General features: G+C 42.8%; 1 protein-coding gene across 3 annotated transcripts in view; it reads left to right on the top strand.

Annotated features, from left to right (window-relative positions):
- Positions 1 to 22,867, top strand: part of LOC140212845 (zinc finger transcription factor family protein 17-like) — a 35,546-nt gene extending 12,679 nt beyond the window's left edge. Inside the window, exons 1-4 of one of the 3 annotated variants that reach the window (XM_072288761.1) lie at positions 2,348 to 4,681; positions 7,379 to 7,519; positions 17,184 to 17,273; positions 20,363 to 22,867. In XM_072288761.1, the coding sequence (XP_072144862.1) occupies positions 4,459 to 4,681; positions 7,379 to 7,519; positions 17,184 to 17,273; positions 20,363 to 20,457 (549 nt within the window). In that variant the 5' untranslated portion in view covers positions 2,348 to 4,458 and the 3' untranslated portion in view covers positions 20,458 to 22,867. Of the gene's footprint in view, positions 1 to 2,347; positions 4,682 to 7,378; positions 7,520 to 17,183; positions 17,367 to 20,362 lie in introns of those variants that run through there. The other 2 variants (XM_072288760.1, XR_011895182.1) reach the window with 2 other exon arrangements.
- Positions 22,868 to 23,981: the final 1,114 nt, after the last annotated feature.

Here is a 23,981-nt window from a genome sequence, read left to right as displayed (position 1 = left end):
AGAAGGAGTTTGAACTTCTTTGCAACTGGTGACTCTGGGTGACGCCACTCTTGGGATTTTTATTTCATATCAGGAGTGAAATGAAACACCCACTTTTAGTCTCCCATAAAAATGGAGTCCAACAATCCTTCCTTATCTTCTTGACAATTTTGAAGAAACTGGCGAGCACAGTCAAGGCGTTTCTCCTTGTAGTCTGATGTCAATAGCCGCGGTATCCATTGAGCACAACACTTCTGATACCCCAATACTTTAGTCAAAGCTCTTTCCACTGTACCGTAAGAACTTCCAGGAATCTGAGCAATAAGTTCACAGATGTTGATCCTCCTCTTCCGAAGCACTTTGCGTCGGGCCATCTTGATAACCACCTTCGAAACTGACGGTCTTCCACTCCGTTCTTCATCGTGGACTTTCTTTCAACCGGCACTAAACTCCCTAAACCACTTTCGGACGTGTTGAACGGACATGCACTTGTCGCCATACACCTCTGTCAACTGATGATGAATATCCACGGGGGAGTCCCCTTGGCGTGCAAAAAGCGAATTGCGGAACAAATCTCGTACTTGGCGCGATCAACAATGGGAACCTCCATATCGGACGGCTGCTGAGCCAAGAATGAGCGGTGCAGCGAAGCAAAGTGCGGCTGGGGGGAATGGAGAGTGGGGGAACAGCCGCCTGCATGAGTGTTGCCGGATTTCACCTCGCACCTTCCCGTGCGGCTGGAGCTCTTTGGGAACCTTATTGCTCGATGAACCCTTGCAGAAAGCGAGGCAACAACCATTCTATATGTGGATCATACCAGCCTGTTTGTCTCTGGTCTGGAGGCTTGCGATGTCATTCCTAAAGCGAACGCGCTCCTTTCCACTTCATTGGGATGGTCCAGCCACAACGGCCTTAAAAATATTTCTTTCCAGAACAGTTGAAATTACAAATTTACCAGGCACTATTTGCGTCTCATATTAACTACTGCATGCATGTGTGGGGCACCACTGTGAACACTAACACAAGCTTTTTCTTCAGAAACGTGCACGTCGGAATTATTGCTAACGTTCCATACCTCCACACAACATCACCACTTTTCACCAAATTTAACGCGATTTCAAACTGCCAGATCTGTATGGCTTTCCTTTACTCTATTCATATTTTTTTCCTCTAACAAAGTCTCTTCACTTGTAAAATCACTGTCGGGACTACAGCCAGGATAGATGGCTCATGCCAAAAAGGCTAACAATTTATCTAATGCAATCGCTAACCTGTAATGTTCCTTTACTTCTTAACCCTTTCGCTGTCGGACGTTTCTGGCCGTGACGCACCCCCAGTGTCGGCTTGGTTTCAGGGAACGAGCATAACAGGGAATGAACATAGCAATTTATTTTTGATTATGATTGGCATACAAATAACATAGTCAATGCAATATGCCCATTTCAGTGTTCTGCAGCTGTTGTTAGTAAACATCATCATCATCATCAGCCTGACTATAAAATCTGTTCAACATCCGAATCTGACGATGCGGAACCCTCTTCGTCTCAAGCGACTTTGTCTGAGTCCGAATCCGAGCTCGGCTCGTATTCTGAATCGGAATTCAGCCACCGCTCCCATGAGCAGACGAACGTCCCGCGCGCCGAGCCATCCGAAAGTAACCGCGCGCAGGGAGGAAGCGCTTTCAGTCGCCCGCGCAACGGAGAGAAATGGGACGTTGCGTGATCAAGAAGACAGAGGGAGATGAAAAAAGGCTAAACAAAGTTCGAAGGGCTTTACGTTTACTGCTGCAAGTCGGAAGCGAGGGTGTGGCGAGAGAGCGAAAGCAGCAATCGAGTCACCCTTTTTGGAGAGGCAACGGCACGTGCGCCTGAACTTGACGCGCCGTAGCAGGCACACCAACAGAAGAAAAATAAAAACCTTCAAACCAGCGGAGATTACAGAACAACCCTTGAACCCATAACCACACGCGCGCGACGCATGATCCAGCGAACGCGGAGCCACCGCGCCACTCAGCAAAGAGAAAGTGGGGAGTGGCAGTCGCACCGTACTCTTCAATACATGGGTTAACACAGGTCGGAGCGAATATACGAACTTGTAGAAAGAGTCAACCGATGGCGTGGCCAATCCAGGAGCGCCTGTTTTTGCGCTCAGGCGCGAAATTTTGAACGCACGATAGAGAACGTACCGGTACGTCAGTGACACCGTGGGGGGGAAGCGCGATGACGTACCGGTACGTCAGTGACAGCGAAAGGGTTAATAAGTATGAAAACCAAGGCATTATTAATGTTCATGTATTTATCCGGAAAGAAACGCGAAATATTTTTGGTCTACAATCATTCATTACATGATGCCTGCTCGCGGGAACAAATGTATGGATATCCATAACTGGGAGTTACTAATGCGCTGTTCTTTCTCTCTCTCTCTCTCTCTCTATAATATATATATATATATACATATATATTTTGATGGGCTCAGACACGGAACCAGTGTTTACGGTCGTCTTCTCTGAAGAAGGACAAGAAGCCCCCGGAAAGGCTGGTGACGGTCATCGGAGACGTTGATCTTCCCAACGATGTCAGGCATGTGTTGAACAAAGGTCCGAAATTCAGCCACGAGCCACGGATAGAAGCACATGAGTTCCTGGCGCTTAATAGGCGCATAGCAGGAAAGGCGTTGGAAGAAAACCGTGAAAGATGCCTTCTGGATGGTGTGAATACGCTTATAAGATCTACGACCAGCACTAACACGTTGACTAGCAAAGATTCTATGGGAAAAGTCGTGTCGTATTTCAGGAAGAATAGACTCCGGCTTTTTCAAGCTGACAAGGATGGTGGGTTTGTGGTGCTCACCGAGGAAGAGTTTCAAAAAAGAGCCGGCGAAGCAATTGCAAAGAACTTCATCCCTCTGAAAGCTAGTGCGACGCGAGTGAGAGGCAAGGCGGCTGTGATGTGCAAAGAATTAGATCTGAGCACGCTGGCCAATGACATTGGTAACACCAAAGCAATGCCCTTTCGATGTTCTTTACGGCCAAAACGCACAAACTGTCCGTGCCATTCAGAACAGTGGTCAGCGAAAATGGAACTTGGCTGATTGTGTTAAGCAAGTTTCTTCAAAAGCACCTTACATCCCTTAAAGTTCAAGATCCGTACGCCACAAAGAGTTCAAAAGATGTTGTTAGGTTTCTTGAGGGATGTACTTCCAATGGTTATGTGTTTTCAGTAGATGTTGAAGACTTGTTTTACTCTGTGTCCCACGATGCCTTATTTCGTTCTGTCAGAGATGCTATAGGAAGTAACAGTGCAGTAGAGTTCCAAAACTCCTCTGGCGTGTCAATATATAATTTTATGAAAATGCTAGAATTTTACCTTGATGTGACGTTAATCTCTTTCGAGAACAAGTTTTATCGACAAAGACAAGGGATTTGTATTTGATCCTGCGTCGCCCCGGTGCTTACTAACATTTTCTTAACCTGTATTGACAGCGCCTTGGAGCCAATTTTAACATGGTGCTTGTCCTGTGTCGTTCTCCCCACTTGTGAACGTCTTCGTTGGCGCTGTTCCTTCCTAAATCAAGTATGCACCATCTAGCCCAAATGAATGTTGTCCTGAACTTCTAGACTCGTTGATTTTTTCATCGCCGCGTCTAGCCATAACCACTATGGTCTAGCCCCAGGGAGCCCAAACAGAGGAAACGAAGGTAGAAATGAACGATAAAGGTAATCTAAAATGACGCAGGAACTAGGCAGCCACCGTACCTGCGGTTAATCAAACATTCAAATTTTGACACTTCACGTGCCAAAGCCGAGAACTGATAATGAGGCACGCCGTAGCGGTGAACTGCAGATTAATTTTCACCGCACGGGATTCGTGAACATGTGTTTAACGTACGGTACACGGGCATTGCATTTTTACTTCGTCGAACCCCGTCGAAATGCGGCCTCCACAACCGAGATGTGATCCCACAACCTCACTTTCGCAGCGCAACGCCAAAACCACTAATACAACATGGTGGGTCTAGAAGCCATCAGGACAGTTTCAGTTGGCTGGACCAATAAACCATATTGCTTTTCACAAAATCCCGCAAAAGTTGCGGAGTCCAACATGACGGTCTAATGTGAGGAGTTTATTTTAAACTTGTTTCAATGCCAGGGCAGAATAGTCAGACTTCGCCAACGTTACATCGCGATTGCATCTTTTGTCAGAATAGTAGATGCTTTCGGATTGCTACAGGCGCGCCCGTGCAGCCCACGCAGTTCGTGCGTGGTTGCGGGCCGGAGGAGAGAGATATGCACAAGAGAGGATATCTGCCACACCTTCCGACGTCACTCATGCTTCGCAAAGAGTGACGTCAGCATCTCTCAGCTTTTTCTTTCCTCCATGGTCAGAGCACCCGCAGATATAGAAGGCCCGCTTGCACGCACTGAGCATAGTTACGTAATCGGTTTTTAGGAAACCCCATGCTTCTCTTCGCGGTCTCGCAATGGCGAAAGTTGCTTCCTTTGAATGTCAGTACTGCGACCTGCGGTTAGCGAACAATCGCAGTCTGCAGAGGCACATAAAACTTGTGCACAAAATCACTCACCCGAAGTACAACTGCGACGAGTGTGAAGTAGCCCTGACTTTGAAAGAACTGGAGTACCGCCATATCAGCGTGCATTTCTTCGAGCCAGAATATGAGAGGTATCACTTTCTGACAATGCCAGGTAAGACACTTGCTTATTCTCTCAAAGCAACGCGTGATTACCACTGCACCTGTTATTTTTGCATTACGGGCTTGCAGAGTGAACGATTCACTTGTTCACTTATTGCTTTAAATGTGCTCATTTATGGTGCTTTCATGCTTAACATTTTATCTGACCATGCACTAGCTGCAACTTATACCATCATACATTAAATTGCATGCTTATCATTGCTGTTTTGAATCGAAGCAACGCAGAATCATTGCTGATGGATCTTATTTAGGAATCGCATATTTAAGTTTTAAAAAAATGTACCCGCCGCGGCGGCCGCATTTAGATGGGAGCGAAATGCAAGAAACGCCTGTGTGGCACGTTAAAGGGACATTAAAGTGAAAAATTATTTCTTCTGCATCAGTAAATTACCGTTCTACAACACCAAAAACACCACTGTTACAATGATAAGACGTTTGGTAAGCCAGAAAAAGCGCAAGAACGAAATACGGGTGGCGACGCCTACTTGAGTTCCCGCACCTGGGGCTGTGACGTCGTGGATTTTGATGGCATCTTCTAGGGCCTACTAATTATATATAGCGGTACAGATTGACTATATTGAGTTCTAAAGGAACCAAATATTAAACATGGCAAGTTTCAGGAACCTTTATTCAGCCAACGCGGCCCAAATGCGAAAACATACTTTGGAATCCCTGACGTCACGCTAACGTACCGGCACTGGGGTTTCGGCGCGAAATTCAAATACTGATACTTCGACCTTCATTTTCTCATCTAATAATCAAACTATTTTTTTGAAATCACTGCCTGCAGGGTTCTCAAACAATGCTTCATTAGTCTAAACTGATTTATTGTTTCGCTTTAGTGTCCCTTTAAAGATCCCCTCGTGGTCAAAATTAATCCGGACTGCGCCACTATGGCATGCCTCATAATCAAATCGTGGTTTTAGCGCTAAAACCCTAGAATACATTCTATAAAAGAAAAGTGACTGGAGGAGCATGAATGAAGTTAATGATTTGCTATTTTTACTTTAACTAATGAAAGAAAGAAAACAAATATACAAAGTATGAACCCTGCTTCTAGTTCCCAACTTCTGTAAGGTAAACCATGCGATACAATATATGCAGATTTGGTAGCATGAATATTAGCCATAGTGGTGGCCATGCCATGCAGGAAAGCACTCGCTTTGCAAACTTGGAAATGGGTAAGCACCTATAGTATGGTACAGGAAAAATTTGTTTCTCCCCATTGCAGCAAGCACCTACTTTTTTTTTTTACTGCATTCTTTAGGGTCTAGAAGCAATAGTTGTCAGGTTAGGTAGCATGGACAAGCCTCCTTGTACATTAATAATGTGTTAAATCAGCTTTTCTGTTCAAGAAATCTGGTCTAATCTTGTGCCCTAAACTGGTGCTGGAGCTTTCATATGCTTTACAGTCGTCGTATAGTTATGCACAGGCTTGCGCGGTATTGCACACTAATGAATAGAGGCAAGTGCACAGGTATGAGATTGCACTTCTGCCTAAGGTCGATCTGCAATCGAGCACATGGCTTTGTGTGAGCGAGAACTCCATACAATGGAAAGGATTGCGTCTAAAAACATGTACACACAGCAGAAAAAACAAAGTAGCACTTCATATCAATCTTAACACAATAAGTAAATGCTGAGTCAACCAAAGCGCAAATTTTGCATTGTTTGATTAAAGAAGTGCTAGAAGTACTGTACACTAGTTCTAATGATAGCTCCTGTCGAAGTTTTATATTTCCTGAATTCCCAATGTGCAAAAAATTTAAATCTACTAATTGTTCAGTTAAAACACGGGGAAAACATGGTGTCAACCACGTGCCAACTCACGCGTGTTAGCCGGCATGTCAACGGCGTCTGACACGCCGGCTGAGAAAAAGAAGAGGAAAGAAAAAAAGGATACGCCAAGAAACCAAACTAAGTGTTGTTGCCTATAGCTTGAAATTTAGCATAGCGGATAGATTATAAAGCTCCTTTTGAAATGTTTATGCCTATTTGTTGCAATGCCTTGAACTTATAGATAAGGTATGATTCTCTGTATTTTCTTTCTCGTTCAGAACGGAAATTTGTAAGATGTAGAGTTGTCATTTTCAGTTGTCATTTCATGCAGTTCTTGGCGTTGCTCACGAAAAAAATTTTGATGGCAGTCACTTTGCGCTGCTATAATTAAGACGCCATGTCACAGTGTCAACCTCAAGTTAATAAAGCAAATTAGCTTACAGTTTCTATACATACTGTCTTCGCAGGAGTTTGATCTCTGTATGAAAGCTGCAAAATGTACTCAAACAAAGCATAGTTTAAATATGTACAAGAAGCAACATCATTCTTGTCACTTTTTTATATCTTCTTTTTCTTCAATTCCATTATGCTTCGCTCTAAAATTTTGCCCTGAGAAAAACAAATGCTTGATCCTCATCAGGAAAAGAGAAAAGATGTCACTGAACCTCTTCTTCATAACTACTGAGTTCCACAACATGTCTACGATTCAACTTTGTAACGCTAGTTCTGTGCATTACACACCCTGAAATGCAGACTGAACATAACAAGTGTCCAGGGTACTTAATCTTCTTTCTTCTTCTAAATTACCCCATAAGATATTCTGCACAGCCAACGTGGGCTTACAATAAACTGATTCCCCTTGACACACTGCATACATGTAACATTTGCTTTATTTTATTATCCTGATCAGCTTTCAAGTCATTGAAGGAAAAGGTGGAGAAAGACACACGCAGTCACTTCATTGCAAGGACAGGTACAGAGACTTGCGGCCACCTGAAAAAGAAGCATTTCTACTTCGTCTGTCACCGGTCTGGAAGTTATGCTTCACAAGGTATCGTGAAATGCCCGTATCATGACCACCAGTCTGAGTCTCTGGCTTTGATGGGTTTTTAAAAACCACAGAGATTTTTGTTCAGTCATGTTTATACGATTACTCAAAGAAGCGTTAACAGCATATCGGAATGAACCTCAACCTGGACAGTTATCTCGGTATGCTCACCCAAGCTGGGAATCATGTGTGCCTAAAGTTGGGCTTAAACATACTCCAAGGCCATCTTGGCCAAGATTATACATATTATTCTATTTCCTTCCTATCATTCAATGCACCATGTATGCAGTAACACTGAATGAAGTGCGAGTGATGCGAAAGAAAATAGAACAGGATAAAAATTGTATACACTAGCCTGACCCTGGTCACCTCAAAGCCTATGCATCAATATTAAACTACTTACACCCGAGTCCAAGCGTACCACTGTCCAAGTGGCTGCCCTTTAAACAAAGCTCTAGTAATGCTGGACCTTGCTGTTAAAGAACTCCTATAATCAACCACAAGACATCGACTGTAATCGCAAACCAGACCTATGATAGCACCAATGTTAAACTATTTGTTGTCACCAATATGAGTTAAGCACATTTGTTTTAGAACTACACTGTACTATTTCTGTGTCAGTGATTGCAGGGGAGTCCTCGTGTATCGTGTTAGACATAAAAGGATTAAAGAGATGCCTACAGAGACATTGCGAAAGTAGCTGGTATTAGTAGATTGCACCAATGATTGGAACATCTTTTTGGAGCACATGTTATAAGCACATGTAATAAATAACGAACAGTGACACAATACATCCAGCGGTCAGATGCAAGTAGTACTGCTCAACATGACAACAGATCACTATTCACCACTGTCGGAGTGGCAAAGTTTAAAGTTCGTTTCCAAAAGCATTGCCTGCCTGGGTTACATGTCGTCATAACCTTCCCATGTTATGAATACGTAAAATTTATAGCAGGCCCATCCCAAAAATTTGGGGATGTCCAAAGCCAGTATATCAAAAAAATGTCTTCTGTTTGATTCTACTCTAACCTTATAGTCCACGGATTTCAAGTGACTGGCCCAGCTAGTAGTGCAGGTGGCATGCAGCTCTAACAAGTAGTGCGGCTGGAATAGGAATACTTTATTGTGGCACTGGTGGCCTGAATTCAAAGCCTTTTCATTAAATAACAAAGCTCAAAAAGAACAGTGCCACAGTTATTTTTGTCTTACTGAGACTTGGCTAATACAGCCCACACCCACAGTGGGTGGTGTGTCAGCATGCAGCGGTGGCCTAGCCAGTTAAGGATTTGGGCTAGGAAATAAGTAGTCATGGTGCATGTTGGAGCAGAAAAATTCGCCCTTTTGGAATAGTTCGAGTAGTACAGCAGTAATGTGTAGCCATTTGGTGCAGCTCATTATTACTGTGCACTCACTAAATGCTGCTCAACAGCAAAGGAAGACACCAAGGCCAACAGCCAGCAGCAGCCAATTAGTACCACGTCAGTATGTTGCAAACACTTTTCTTTGAATAGGTAAGAAACCTTCATAAACGATTGAAAAATTCATGCAGAAACTCCTCTGGGACTTAGGTACGCTTAAGCATTGTACCACTTGCTCATCTCCACGCAGCCCAATGTCATTATCAACTCATTTTCAAGGATACGGCAGCCTGTAATGGAAAATTCAAGAAAGACATCCTAGGGAAAGTAAAAGACGTCCAAACGAATGTTACTGAACTTCTTTCCTAAATGGAAGGAACCTCTGGCGTCACGAGGTAATTCATATGCTTGACACCCAGGACAAACTGGAAAGCATAAAATCAGGACAATTGCAACACAAGTTTGGTGGTAGACGACCTCAGTAACAGATTGCGTCACAACAACCTTATCTTTAAAGCAGTCATTGAGCAAGACTCAGAGACGTGGCAGGAAAAGGAAGGGCTTGTAACCGAGTTAGTTTCTAAATATTTAGGCATTGCAGCTGGTGAAATTGAGCGTGCCCATAGAATAGGACAGAAAAGACAAGGCTATACTTGGCTGGTAATTGTGAAATTCCTAAACTTAAAGAAGAAAACACATACTGAAAAATGCATTTAAACTAAAAAAGGTTTGAATCGTCTCATGTGGACTGATAAGGATTTTTCAATGAGGATGCAGTCCAGAAACTCCGAGATTTCGGACGTTCCAAACAGAAGCCCACTGAAAGGTTCAAACTTCTGTTTGGCAAGCTTCTACTAAACAACACGATTTGTCTTTGACCATACCACTAATGAAGTAAGCGCCCTCCCGAAACGTCACGTCCTCGTGAAAACCCAGTGATGTAAAAAATGAACGCTGTGATGCATGTGTGTCAATTCTTTTGTCAAACTTCCGCAGCTTATTTCGTAAGCAAGATCACCTCTGTTCTTATCTTGAATCCTGTTCAGTAGACGTTCTAGGCACCGAAACCTGGTTGTCATTCGACATTTTGGATCGTCCTTGTCTCGTCAGTTTTCATTATTTAGAAAACATAAAACTGAATCGAGAGGTGGCGGTGTGTTAATCGCAGTAAAATCTAGTTTGGAAGCTTGTGTTATTGAAACTAATTCCTGCCTCAAAATTGTAAGGGTTGCTCTCTGTCTGCCCACACATTCTACCTCTGTCATTGGAGTCTGCTATCGTCCACTTGATTCATCCCACTACTTTCCGGATCATCTAAACAAGTCTTTAAGTTTTGTCCAGAACAAGTACCCGACATCACCAATATTTCTTGTCGGCGATTTCGACTATCCCAATATTGAATGGCATTGATGCCGACCCCTGTATGGCACAAGAAAAACGTCAATGCCAATATTTTCCTGGCATGCTCTCAACTTTCAATTTGCATCAAATTGTTTCTGTTCCCACTCATGGTGATTCACTCTGACCTCATACTAGCCACAGAACCAAATAATGTTACGGAAAATGTATTGGATGGTATCAGTGGCCACAATATCTTGCATTGTGAATTCATAGGTGCCCTAAAGAAACATGAAAATAGAAAGAAATTAATATTTGATTACACCCGCGTGAATGTCAGCGGGCTTGTTAGTGACCTTTCCACCTTTTCTGTCGGCTTCTTGCAGTCATTCCCTCATTGCAACATAAACACAAACTGGGTTTTTCTTCATAATGGGCTGATCACACTTAAAAAGAAAAGCATATTCCAAAATTCAAAATAACAGCCTGCACAGAAAGCACTTGGTTTGCGACGCATGTGAAACCTATATATTGCAGAGCTGAACTATGAGCATCTGTGGAAGATTGGAGGCCCTATCGTGAGCACGCACACTTATGCAGGACCGTAACAACAGCCAAAGATAAATTTTTCAACCATGACATTTCAGACATGCTTAGCAATGACACAAAAATTTAGGAAACCCAAATTATCGAACTTGACGGTACCGTTATCTAAGGATGGTAACATTCTTTCTCTGGCACGTGTTGCTATTGAATTCAACAAGTTTTTTTTCATCCGTTTTCACGGACGAGACTCCTGTACCTAGTAGCTTTCAGGCCCCTATTTTGCATTCAAGCATGCACAACATTAATATCGCTTCTGAAGTAGTACAGTCCTGTATCGATTGTCTTCCAACTAACTCTGCTCCTGGCCGTGATGGCATCTGCCCTAAACTTAAGATATCCAAACCTGCAATATGTCGCATTTTAGCCAAGCCTTTTCAGCAATGTATTGACACGGGATGCGTCCCAAATGTTTGGAAGGCAGCTTGCATAATTCTCATATTTAAATATGGTGATTCGTCTAACCCATCAAATTACAGACCAATTTCTTTAACCAGCATGTGCTGCAAACTTCTCGAACACATCATTTCATCTGCTCTAATGAAGTTTCTTACAGAACATAACTTTTTCTTTATCAGTCGGCATGGACTTTTACACGATTGATTTGAATTAATGACTTGCATAACTCCACTCATTCTTTTTATCGAATCGATGTAATATCTCTAGACTTCGTGAAGGCTTTTGACAAGGTTCCTCAATTCTGGCTTATTCATAAACTGACAGATCTTAACATGTGAGGATAACTAGGTGGACTACAATGTTTTTAACTAACTGGTAGCAATCAGTTTTCATCAATGACCATTTGTCTCCATTAAATCATGTCAAATCTGGAGTACCGCAAGGTTCCATGCTCAGGCCTATTTTGTTTTTAGATTATATTAACGATATTAGTAATGGTAGGCGTTTCATAGACTATTTGCTGATGATTGCGTGATCTACTAACCCTGAGGACACCTGCTACCTTCCATCTTACTTAGACAATCTCCGTAAGTGGGGCAGTAAGCAAGCGGAAATCAACATTAATATAACAAAAGCTATCAGATTCGGGACTACAGCTAAACCCGTGTTATGCAATTGCATAATTATAAAACATGCCCGTAGCCTCGGTATTCGCAATATCTGGGTGTTCATTTGTCATCCGATCTGTCATGGAACATTTGCGTAGATGTGATTTTCACTAGAGTGTTTTAGTTTAGTGTCATTACGGTCCACCCCGCTCCAAGTTGCCCCGCTAAGCCACATGGTGGAGTGGTGGGTGATTGCATGTTTTAGTTGTATGTCTAGCCTAGCGGAGGTGGATAGGTGCTACGAGTGTCCCCTTTGGAAAGATGTGTGGGTTGCGCCATGAAGCTCTTGTATTGCCTAATGTTCTACCTATGTTAACAAAGAAAAAAAAAACCCACGATGACTTCCCATAACCAAACTTTCTGAACTTTGTCTTTGCAAGCCTCTGTTGTTTGACGTTTCCCTACTTTTTGTCCACCAATCTTCCATTCACTGCTTACCAATCTTTACTGCATACATTTTTACTTTCCCTCTGCTCTTGCTGAACCCAAGGGCTTCAAGCAGGCCAGTGGTGTATGTGTGTGAAAACTTTTATTGTAATGATGTCCGGAGGCTAGACTTCTCAAGCCAAGGCGGTCCGCTCCCATGTTGGCACTGTCAGGCCAAGCCTTTCAGCGACATCATGGGCCCCCTGGACTGCCCTTAGTTGGTCCTGAAACAATGGGCTTTGAATCCTTTTCTCCCACTGTGTCCATTCTTCGAGTTTGGGGAGAGTCGCAGGACACCCCGCCAGCATATGTCTGATTCCAATGATGCCATTACAATCATTGCAGTCCATCTTAATCTCCCTCTCTGGATATATTTTATTAACGGTATATAGGCCAGTGGTGCCTAAATCTACTGCTGGGGAGATATTTCACATTCTAGTAAAGCATGCTCTATTGTTTCCCTAGCTTTACCGCAGCAAGCACATGCTTCTTCCTTCTTATATTTTGCTGTATAAGTGCGTGTTCTAAGGCATCCCGAGCTCATTTCAGAAAGTAATAAGCTTCTCTTTGAGTTATAATAGATTGTTTCTTTCCCGATATTGTTATTTCCTCTTCAGTAGTTACTCATAGCAGGTTTATTTTCCATTGCCGCCAGCCACGAGATTATCTCGGCCTCTCTGGCTTTCCGCTTGATGTTCCTTTCGTATTTGCAGTGCCTTCTGGCCGAATTCAGGGTAATGAAACAAAATAAAAGCACCTATAAGTAAAACTTGTAAGTAAAGCTTTTATAAGTAAAATGAATACATATAGCTTATTTGTCCATAAAGCATCTAAACATGAACTTGTAATGCATTACTGGTCCATTTTATCCAGTGGAAAATAAAGCCCCATCTTGGGAAATGCCACGTGATAGCCAGCGAGCTTGCATTTTGCATCCAATCTGATCCTTTCTGATGCCAACATGTTGCACAGCATGCATCACATACTACCGCGCTGCGAGGTTTTCAAATGGGTCAGTATGCGCACCTTCTAGCAGACATAAGTCTTCGTCTGTGCAAATCTGTCTTGTAAAGAGCAAGGCAGGCAAGGTGCCTCGATGCACGTGCCAGAGTGGGTGTGTGCATCGACCACCCTTGCTAGAAAAAAATGGCAGCAACCTTCTGTTCAGGCAGCTTGTAAGCGGACCGTGTTTCTGACTCCACCAGCCTGCTTGCAGCTAAGCGGAGGGCGCATGCGCATTCACGCTTTCGCTCCGCTCAGCTGCTTAGCCGAGTGTAAAAACGGCAAACTAGAACACTCTACTAAAGCAACCAGATCACTTGGCTTCATAAGGCACTATTTGCACTCGGCTAACTCCGAGACCAAATTTCTGGCTTACACCACCTTAGTATGCTCTAAAATCGAATATGCCTTCTTAATTTGGAATCCACACATGAGGCCTACCTCGAACACAAACTAGTGTCTCTGCAAAATAATGTTGCTCGCTTCATCACAAGAAACTACTCGCATACATCTAGTTACGGAAATCAAATATTAGATTAATTTAGCTCCTCTCAATATACGCAGGCTTCCGACACTATTGTCCTTCTTTCATAAACTTTACTCCAATCGGTTGTCCCACGTGACTCTAAATATCAGACTAGCTCGTGACATGTGTCTTGATGGCTTGATCACCAACTTAAAATCGCACCCATCTTCGCCCACACTAATCCGTTTTTCCACTCACCTCTTCTCCTCGCTATTTGTCACGACTCATTTGTACATAATTTAAAGTTGTTCCTAGAAATCTGAACTACCTCTTACCTTGCTGTTCCGTTCCAGTTGCATTTCTCGATGTTCTTATTTAATATGCAATTTTGCTTTCTTGTTTAGTAATGTATACTTAAATTTTTTTCCATTGTTTTGTAATGTAAAACAGCTCATTGTGATAAGTCAAGTATTTTAGGAACCTTGAACCTTGTCATTACTATGTTTTTTCACACATTGTATATACCCTGTAATAAGTAGTTTTTTTTTTCACTAATTCATGTTGTTCCAATTCATATTTCTTGTTTAGTTGTGTACTTTTGGTATGTTTTGCTCCTTTCATTGTAATCCCTGTAAGAGATGGTGTCTGCCATGAAAAGGGTACCTGGCCCATACCATCGTCCGACTCATTCATGCTAAGGATGTTGTTGAAGGGAGGAATGAGGAGTAGGGGATTTATTTACAATATCTACATGAAGGGTGGAGAACATTACATCTGATCAGTCTAGCATGACTGAAATGCACACTGAACAGCCGAAAATGTCTGCTTAAACACTCTCTGTCCTTACTAGATCCCTAGGCCAGGGAAAGCTGCCATCCAACCTTCATCCAATCAAAGCGTCCAAAGTCGTCGAAGTACCCGCCTTTGAGGGCGAAGGTTCACACACTCTCTTGCACTTTTGTTTTACTGAACACACCAAAACCAGTGAGGCCTCATAGACAGGTGTTGTCACGCTTGACTCAAGCTGGCATGTCGTTCCTGAGCTGACTCTGCAGTTTGCTGCTGAATCTGTCATGACCGTGACTATTACCAGAGTACATGGGGGAATGCCATAGAACAAACATTTCCAGGAGTTTTCTTGCTCCAATTGGTCCCTGAAGGTGACAGCGAACCAGCTAACAATCCTGTCCGCCAAACGTGTCTAGCCTTACTGGCTCCGAAGGGCTATTCGAAGGGGGCGTGTTGTTGGCTTCACGAAGCGATTCATTGCAGTGAAGCCAGAAGGTCACTATCCCCGCTGGCCAATTGTAACATCCCCCACCCCTATGCCTCCTGGGCTCTTTAGGGTACTTGAACAAAAAAGTGTTATGGAAGTTAATATGACCGGTATAAACAGCAGCGTCGCAGCAACACTGACTGCTGCAGACGGCGGCGCCAGGTGTGCTGATGACGTTCTGATCATTATAAGCTGATACTGCTCTTTAGTGCCTTATCCATCCATGTCAAACCATTATACGCCGCGTGGACCATATCTTGAACTCCGTGTTCTCGTCGCTTTGCCTTGAAGAGCGGGCCCATATCTTGAAAGCGATCTGCGAAAGGTGCAGGGTGCGGTGTGTGCCGAGAGATTTGCGAGCGCTGCTTCGATCTCGTGGTAGTGACAGGCAGAACAAAGGTAAAGCCACTCACTGCTCCATGCTCTATCTATATTGTATGCACTTTTCACTTTGTTGGGTACTTGAAGGCTGTTCACCTCCGCCGTGGGTCGGCCCAGTATTGCACTATCTCTGGGATCGGCCCACATTTTTATCTTGCGTGATGGACATTTGGTAAGCATAGAAATGCTTACACATTTAAGAAAATTTTAACACCCAGAACCAGCCAATTATTACCATGCCAGTATGTTGCAAGTACTTTCATTTGAGTAGGTAGAAAGCCTTTGTAAATAAATAAAAATTTTGTGGGCTAATGAAAGCAGCTGTGTGCCTAGGTGTCGGAGAGGCAAGAAATTACAACTGCACTAGAACAATTTGCTCTGTCACACATAACAAAAGAACTGAAGGTGAATGTCTTATGTGCATTGCAAATGACACATGTGCTTTCATATGCACTATGGCACATGCACAAGTGTATTACACCCGATAACAATGCAAGAGACTGCCGCGAGGCTATGAATGGCGTCCAGAAGGAGGTGCCATAGCACAAATGGATGCAAAGATGGCAGTGGTGGACACAAACAACATTGCTACCATTCCATACACTCAATTTTGTTACAAGGTGGTTTGCTGGCCTCTGCAAATAGATATGAGTTGATTCAACTGCAAATAGATATGAGTCAATTCATCAGCTAACTGTAGCTCTAGTTACTGATACCCAACCGACCTGATGAAGCAGTGCTGATTAGGGCCAATGGTCAGGGTAGTGTGCCATGAAATTAGCTTTTGGTGATTGTGATATGGGCTGCAAGCAGTTACAGGAAGCTTGGTGTTAATATATTGGTACGATTGGCAATTGTTTCCGAGATCATTAGTACAAGTTTTTGATAACTGATGAAGCACTGCTGTACGAGTCCACAAGATCACAGCAGATCTGCTTTCCATGTGAAGCTTTCATCACTTTAACTTGTATATTATTCTACTATATGCAGGGCTCACAAACCATATACAATATTTTCCGGACAATAATTTGAACCTGGCACAAGTAACCTCCCCCTCTTTTCACAAGTCAGCAACTATCACAAGTGTGCACAGAAGTTAGTTCCTGTACTTAAAAGATCACAAATTGCCATACAGTTCTGAACCACATGCAAGAACACATGTATGCAATGCAAACTGTGTGCCTTCCAGTGGTCAATCGGTCTTAGTGCATGCCATTGTGCTTGCTATGAATGCTGCTTTTGTCACCGTACCCTGTTAGCATTGCATATAGTAATTGCTTCGATTGGTGTTGACAGCCAGGACGAAACTTATACTGAGAGAGGCATGCCTGATAATCAGATCGTGGTATTGGCATGTAAAAACCCAGATTTGTTTTATTTGTTCTTGTTTCGAGACACCAAGTGTTTTTGAAATGCTGCATGCAATGCTTTGACCTCGGGCAATCCACTGCATTACTGCAAATATTACTCAATATTTGAAAAGTCTAGTAGATGATCCATCTCAAACTGAATTACTTGCACGTTCACTATTTGTTTCTTATATTTAAGTCTTCTCGTACCCCTGCTGAAAACGCTGCGTTGCCCTGAAAGCGTGAAAATACCACACCTTTGCGCAGTTCGCGTAGCCAGGTTTCAGGCAAGTTGAATTGTAGCTAAATGGTGTAAATGGTGTAGTAGAACCACCACTAAGCATGTGTTGGAAGTCCAGTGCTTAAGTTAGAATAAACTACCCGGTTATCTTTTTCCACAGCTACAAGTAAACAAAAGCTGAAGCGGCCTTCAAGTGTCAAGTGTGGAAAAAGATGTTTTGCGGCAATGGCTGTGACTGAAGACAACACAGGTGTGTATGTGGTTTTCCAATTCAAGCACAGAGGCCACGACTTTGAACTGGGTCGTGTTTTTCTGTCCAAGTCGGAAAGAGCTGCTATTGCTGGTAAGAAACCGCTTTTGCCCTGCTTTATAATACATAAAGAGTGGTTGTTGAGTTTTCAACATCCCAAATACAAGGCAATACTCATGCCAGACCATGCAATGAACTTGGAGCACATGAAATTCATTTATAATTCATAATTTCCACATAATTCGAGGCCACCTTTACTGACTGCTGGGCATTATAGTTAATGACATCATAAACATGTTTATCATTTTGCTACATTGTATCAATGCCTGAAGGGTTCAGAGAGAGAGAGAAAAAAGGGAACCGTTCTCCAATTTCACAGCGGTAACAACTACCTTGGCACAGCCAGTGGCCTATATTTGACCTATATGGCTATTCTTATTGCAGGCAACGACTTTAGTTATTTTATACTTGTTTGCATCACTTCATGTACCAAGCAGGAAGGTGTAGTGCCTCCTGGTGCACTGTAGGCCACGTAGCAGACTGTGGCTTTTTCTTTTTCTGTTTTATTTTTCAGGCTTTCAGTTAACTGTATTGGTATGACTTATGATCCTAGTGGGATTCAATGTCTCAAAATAGCAGTAAGCTGGAATAATTTCCACTTGGGATTACTTAAGGTGCATTGTACATAATTATGTCTGCCATTTTGCCTAAACTGAAGTGCAAGTATTACAGACATTGATGAAACTGCGACCTCTCGCCACTACTGTAGGTCATCCACAGCAGATGTGCTTTCCATGTGAAACTTTCATCAGCTCAAGTTGTATTTTACTCTACTATATGTAGGGCTCACAAACCATGTGCCATATTTTCTGGACTATAATTTGAACTGTTGTACAAGTCACCCCCTTGCCCCCCTCTTTTCACAACTTTCAAAGAAAAAATATGTGTATATAACTCATTGTATAAGATGCATCTATCTTAACTTGGGTCAGCATCGTGAAATGCGATTGTGCATGTTTATACACTTATCCTAAAATGTCGTACTTACCCATTACAGGGCACTAAACTTCAGTAAAAAAAAATTTTATGAGCCGCACATTCTAGCAGACAAAGTAAACTGCAAGTACATTGCTGGAGAAAAAGAATGTCTCATGTTGGTCTTGCATATATAAGTTACACTGTTCTACAATACGCTTGGACGAAAATGAAAAGAAAATGGTGGCACCTATGGTTTGGAAAATATGGTGCCTTAATACTTGGATGCTCATGAATCAGCTATGTGAATGAAACATGATTGAAACGATCACGATAATTAGGCTTATACCCCTGTCACACGGCGAAAACTAATGTCATTTGAAAATGATGACAATGACGATAGTAAAAAAAAAAAACACGCCTCAAACCCACTTTTGTCCAATAATTATTTTCCAGTATGCTAAATTCCACTAGAATATGTGATCACTGCTTTCAAACCGTAGTGTTCGATTACTAACTTGTTGACATTGCCAACGAAGTCGAGTCGAGCTAAGGCAAGCAACAGGGCGAAGAGAACGATAGGCGCGTCCGCTACATCTGCTAAAAAAGGTACGAGAAGGGCAGTTGCATGTCATCGCCTTTCTGATGTGCATACGAGCTTCTAATATCCTCATTCTTGGCGCGTGCCACAGGAAAAAACGCGCACGCTTTTATGCCAAGTCAATTGAAGTGGCCGCGGCCGATGCTCCGGTGAGAACCAACATGACTGCTGCAGCGAAAGCTAAAGATGGCTGTCTGGTCACTGGACTGAGAGTAGTTTTCTGTATTTACCTATGTGATGGACTTCAATGTCGTTAAAGCAATAATTAGGTAATAAAATGGATAGAATAGTGATTTTTTGTTAAAACAAAAAAAGAAGCACGTACTGTTTGCGAAACACTGGTAAACTCGTGGTGTCGAGGATACACATTCAGTTCCAAACGAATGCGAATGAGTTTGGCGAACTGATTTGTTTGTAAATGTCCTTACGTTTTACCGTGTGACACCAAAGAAATGGCATTATCAGCGAATGTCATTCGTTGTAAATGACATTAGATTTGCCGTGTGACAGGGGTATTAGACATGAACTCGTAAAACAGCTTCAAGTGTCCAGTCAGTACTCTACTTGACTGAAATAATACCTTTAACTCAAAAACCCACATGACTGCATAGCCTTCAAAGCATACGTTCACAGGTGTGTCTGCTCTGTAAATATGGATGAATGACTGATAAATCAACCATTAAAAATAATTGCTGAAAGCTTTAATTGACAATTTTTATATTGACATTAATCAAATTATGTGCATCAATTCAGTCAGTAACAGTGATGTTTAAGTTAATCTGGAAATGCTGCACGTTTTCGATTGCAGACTGTTTTGCCCTTCTATGGTGGCATGCCACTATGGAAGTGGCAATAACTTATGCTATGGAATGTAATTGGAAAATTAAGTTCTAACTGTAGGATAGAAATTGATAACAATGGCAATATTTAGTAAAGGAACTAAAGTGGAAGACATTTTTGCCCTGGGTAGGATCTGAACCACAATCTGCACATGTCCAGTCCAGTGCAATGCTTTTACAATGGTTCAGTAATGTCTTTTGTGCGAACAAGGTTACCAACACTGAAGAATGAAATTGGCAGTCTAGCTGTAAACTTGGTACACACAATAAATTTCTTCACTTACGTACCTGATAACACTGGTGCAGATAATCCCTATGACGGTTTATCAATGACACCAAACATTTAAACACTTTAATATGTAATCTTGCCTCTTCAAATGTAATGTAATCGTGTAGTATAATTCAGAAATGTAATCTTGCCTCTTCAGCAGCTGAAGGCTGCATAACACCTAACCTAACCTAACCTAAAAAGAACAAAAATTGCGACAGCTTGAACTATTTAACACACACCATTGCAAAAGGTTTTTGTAAGTTAATGTAACTCATTATTCAATTAAAGGAATTCTAAATAATGATATTAAAAATGTTCATCAGTGCCCATTTCACTTCCTTGCGTGCTCGGTAATTTTTACTTATGCTTCAACTAATATACACTCTTTCTCTACTCTCTCAAGACAAGCTGCGAGAAGGCGTGTCCATGGATGCAGTGCAGTACTGGATAATGTGCGGTCCAACGTGGATGAGACATTCCACCGCATTAACCTGTTAAGCAAGCAGGATCTCCGCAAAATAATGAGGGATGCCAGAGTCTCGAAGACCGAGCGGCTGCACGATAATGACTATGTGAGCGTGCAACTCTGGGTTGAGAGGATGCATAGTGAAAAGGAAAACCCATTGCTCTTCTTTAAACACCAAGGACAACCTGACAAAAAGTGACATTTTTTTAGAGAAAAAAATGAGGACCTTTTGGATGACAGAGATTTTATGCTAGTCATCATGACCACACCACAACAGGAGCTTTTCAAGAGGCTTGGAACTGATCGTATATGTGTCGATGGAACACATGGAACAGCAGGTGAGCAGTACTATATAAATGCCTTAATAATAAAAGCAAGAAAGAGGGAATGCTGTCCAAGAATAATTGCAATAGATATGATGAGTAGTATTCCTTCACACATGATATTTCTCTTAATTTTTCATTTGATAGAGTTCTCAATTATCAGTAACGGAGCAAGAATGAATTCAGCGCTCTGTACACTGGTGATATCATTCCATTGCTACTGTCCTCATCGCTATATGCCCTGCATATCCTGTCTGTATTGTCACCACGGAGTTATAATAGGTCACATAATACAGCTCTTATCACATTTGTCTTGTGGGGATGCGCGACTGTCACACGTCCCCTGATATGTTGTTTTTCCCGCATAGCTTCCGTCTCCTGCATTGCGGCTTCGCTGCGGGCCCCAGGCCACGCGAGAGATGGCGCGAGTGTTGCGCTGCTAACGCCGCCTCATGGCAGGGTTACTTGGGGGCGCAAGGGAGAACATGTTTCCTCTTTGGTTCGGGATGGCAAGCAGCACGGGCCCGTGCGCCGATCCATGCTTCTGCGAGATCGTCTCGTGAGGCCTTGTGCGAAAGAGCCACCGTTCGCGTGACCGTACGCGTGAACGACCAGGCATTGGGATCCAGCAAGGGGCGAACATATTCGCTCGCTATCCGGTCGCGGTGAGTCGGACTTCCGCGATTTGTCGCACGCCCATCGGCATGTTTTGTGGATAGCAACTCGGCTAGCAGGCATTGATCTATGAAAGGTGCAATAAATGCCCTTGTGATTGTCGTTCCTTTGACCCAAGGTACGGGATGAGAATCCCCACAGTCTAGAGTGCAGAAACAGTGCATTGCACTGTGTATTAGTGCCTTCTGTCAGAGGTACAGCTGTCTCGAGGCTGTTTGGCATCCTGAACTGTTTGCCAATTAGGCGAATCACTGATTACTGCTACAGTCAAAAGTGCTTTTTCTTGGTGGCGGTGGGTGGTTCCCTGAGGACTGCAAAAACAAAACATTTAGAAAATCAGGCAGTCCAAAAAAAAAATTAATGCATGCCTTTTACTGCCATTTAAAGGGAGGTGCTAGTTTAAAACATAACAAGAACCTAGAACTATGAAACCCCAGCTGTTTACATACTCTTATGGTAATTTCAAATACTATATAAATCAGTTTTATAGCAAGTTGCATAGGTTGTGTTCTGTACAATGACAATGTGTAAAACGTAGGCATTATTGCCCCCATTTTTTTATCTCTAAACTTCCATAATTGCAGACCAGTGATGGCGCATAATCCTCCAAATCAACTGTAGAATACTGAAATATGTTACCGAAATCGTTATTCACTGTTGTTTTAAAAAGTGCATATAAGTGTTAAATTAGAACCTGTGAAACCATTTCAAAATGTTTAGACAACCAGTAAGTGTTACTCAAGATTTTATCTTAAGTATATAAGTGATGTTCAAGATCAACCCCTCAGTGGTGGTCAAGACAGTTTAGGGTTTCAAGCACAAAGTTGACATTCTGGAGCAGTTTAGGAGCAGAAATTTTTTTTCTACTTCATGTTCCAAAAGTCTTCTTGGAACACTTGGAGTAGTACAGAAGTAATCTAGCCATTTGGTGGAGCTTATTATTACTGTGCAGTCAGTAAGCGCTGCTCAAGAGTGAAGCAAGACACAAAGCCAACAGCAACCAATTAAGCTTGCCTTCCCAAGGACGGTATACCACGCACATCATGTTGCAAACATTTTTGTTTGGGTAGGCAAGGAACTTAATTTGTACCCGCCCTAGTTGCTTAGTGGCTGTGGTGTTGGGCTGCTAAGCACGAGGTCGCAGGATCGAATCTCGGCCAGAGCTGCCGCATTTCAATGGGGGCAAAAGGCGAAAACACCTGTGCACTTAAATTTACTGTAGGTGCACGTTAAAAAACCCCAGTTGGTAGAAATTTCCGGAGTCCCACACTACGGCATGCCTCATAATCAGAAAGTGGTTTTGGCACGTAAGACCCCATAATTTAATTTTTCTTAATTTTGTAGACCAACCACAACACTTATCAGGCTTCTTGGCGCTTGTGCTGTAACAGAAGAGAGTATGTATGTGTGTAAATAAAAAAATGTAAATCATGCCATCTTACAATGGCCCCTTTTCACTGCTGGTATGCTCCACCACGATACATTGCATAAGCCTCTTCCCGTAGCAAGCTATATTGCAGCAAAGTTGACGCTTGAAAACCGGCATTATACAACACTTTCTACAATGGTTGTGCCTTCCGCACTTTGAAGGCAAAGCATTTCAGCATCCGAAATTTCAGCTGTGCTTATAATTAATTGCCTCTGTGAGGTACGTGGCAGTGTTGCAAGGATACCCGAATTCTCATGCATGTCCGAAAAATAGTTTGTTGGGTGTATTTCTGCTTGGTAATGAAGACGGCTACGACAGTGCACATTAGTGACACAACAGTGGCCAAATGCTCAGATTCCTTTTAAGTTGAGTGCTGTGTGCTTTTATGACTTCGGTGAAGTTAGCATCTGAATTTGCCATACACACACCTGCAATTATCTATTTATTAAACTCACGCACACATAATATAACTCTAATGAGAAATGCATAGTGTTTTAGCTGTTCCCTGCAGAATGTTTTCTGACAACTGCTTTGATGATGGATGGATGAATAAATTTCTTGACGTCCGTCGGTACGTGCGATTAGCGCGCAGTGGGCCACTCCCACGTCGAGACAGAGAGGCCATGCCCCTCCACCGCGTCGCGGGCCCGATGGACAGCCCAGAGCTGTGCTTCAAGGTCCGAGCTGTGTGGAGCTCGGTCCCACTCTTCCTTGGTGGTCCTGGCACCAGGGGGCAAGCCCAGAGCATGTGATCAAGGCTAGCTATATCCTTACAGTAGTGACACGCATTGTGAGGGTGCACGTCCGGAAAGATTTTGTGCAGGAAGGCCGGGCATGCGTAGGTGCCTGTCTGAAGCCACCTGTACGTGACTTCTTGTGCTTTATTGGGTGCTTTGTGCGGTAGCAGCATGGTTCTCTTGACTAACTTGTAATGCTGGGTGAGATCGTTGTGACGAGGAGATCGCACTCGCTTGCCCATCCTGCCGAGAGGGAGTCCGGGCTCACACGGTGATCGTGTGCTGTCTCATTGAGGTCACTTTTTAAGAACAATATTTGATCACGAATATACTCTTAATGCTTCACACACAAAACAATTTGTTACCTTGTTGTGTCCATGAAAGGGTTGTAT

This window comes from Dermacentor andersoni, chromosome 1 (genome assembly GCF_023375885.2).
Source record: "Dermacentor andersoni chromosome 1, qqDerAnde1_hic_scaffold, whole genome shotgun sequence".
Classification (NCBI taxonomy): domain Eukaryota; kingdom Metazoa; phylum Arthropoda; class Arachnida; order Ixodida; family Ixodidae; genus Dermacentor; species Dermacentor andersoni.
This window is presented reverse-complemented; position numbering and strand designations above follow the sequence as displayed.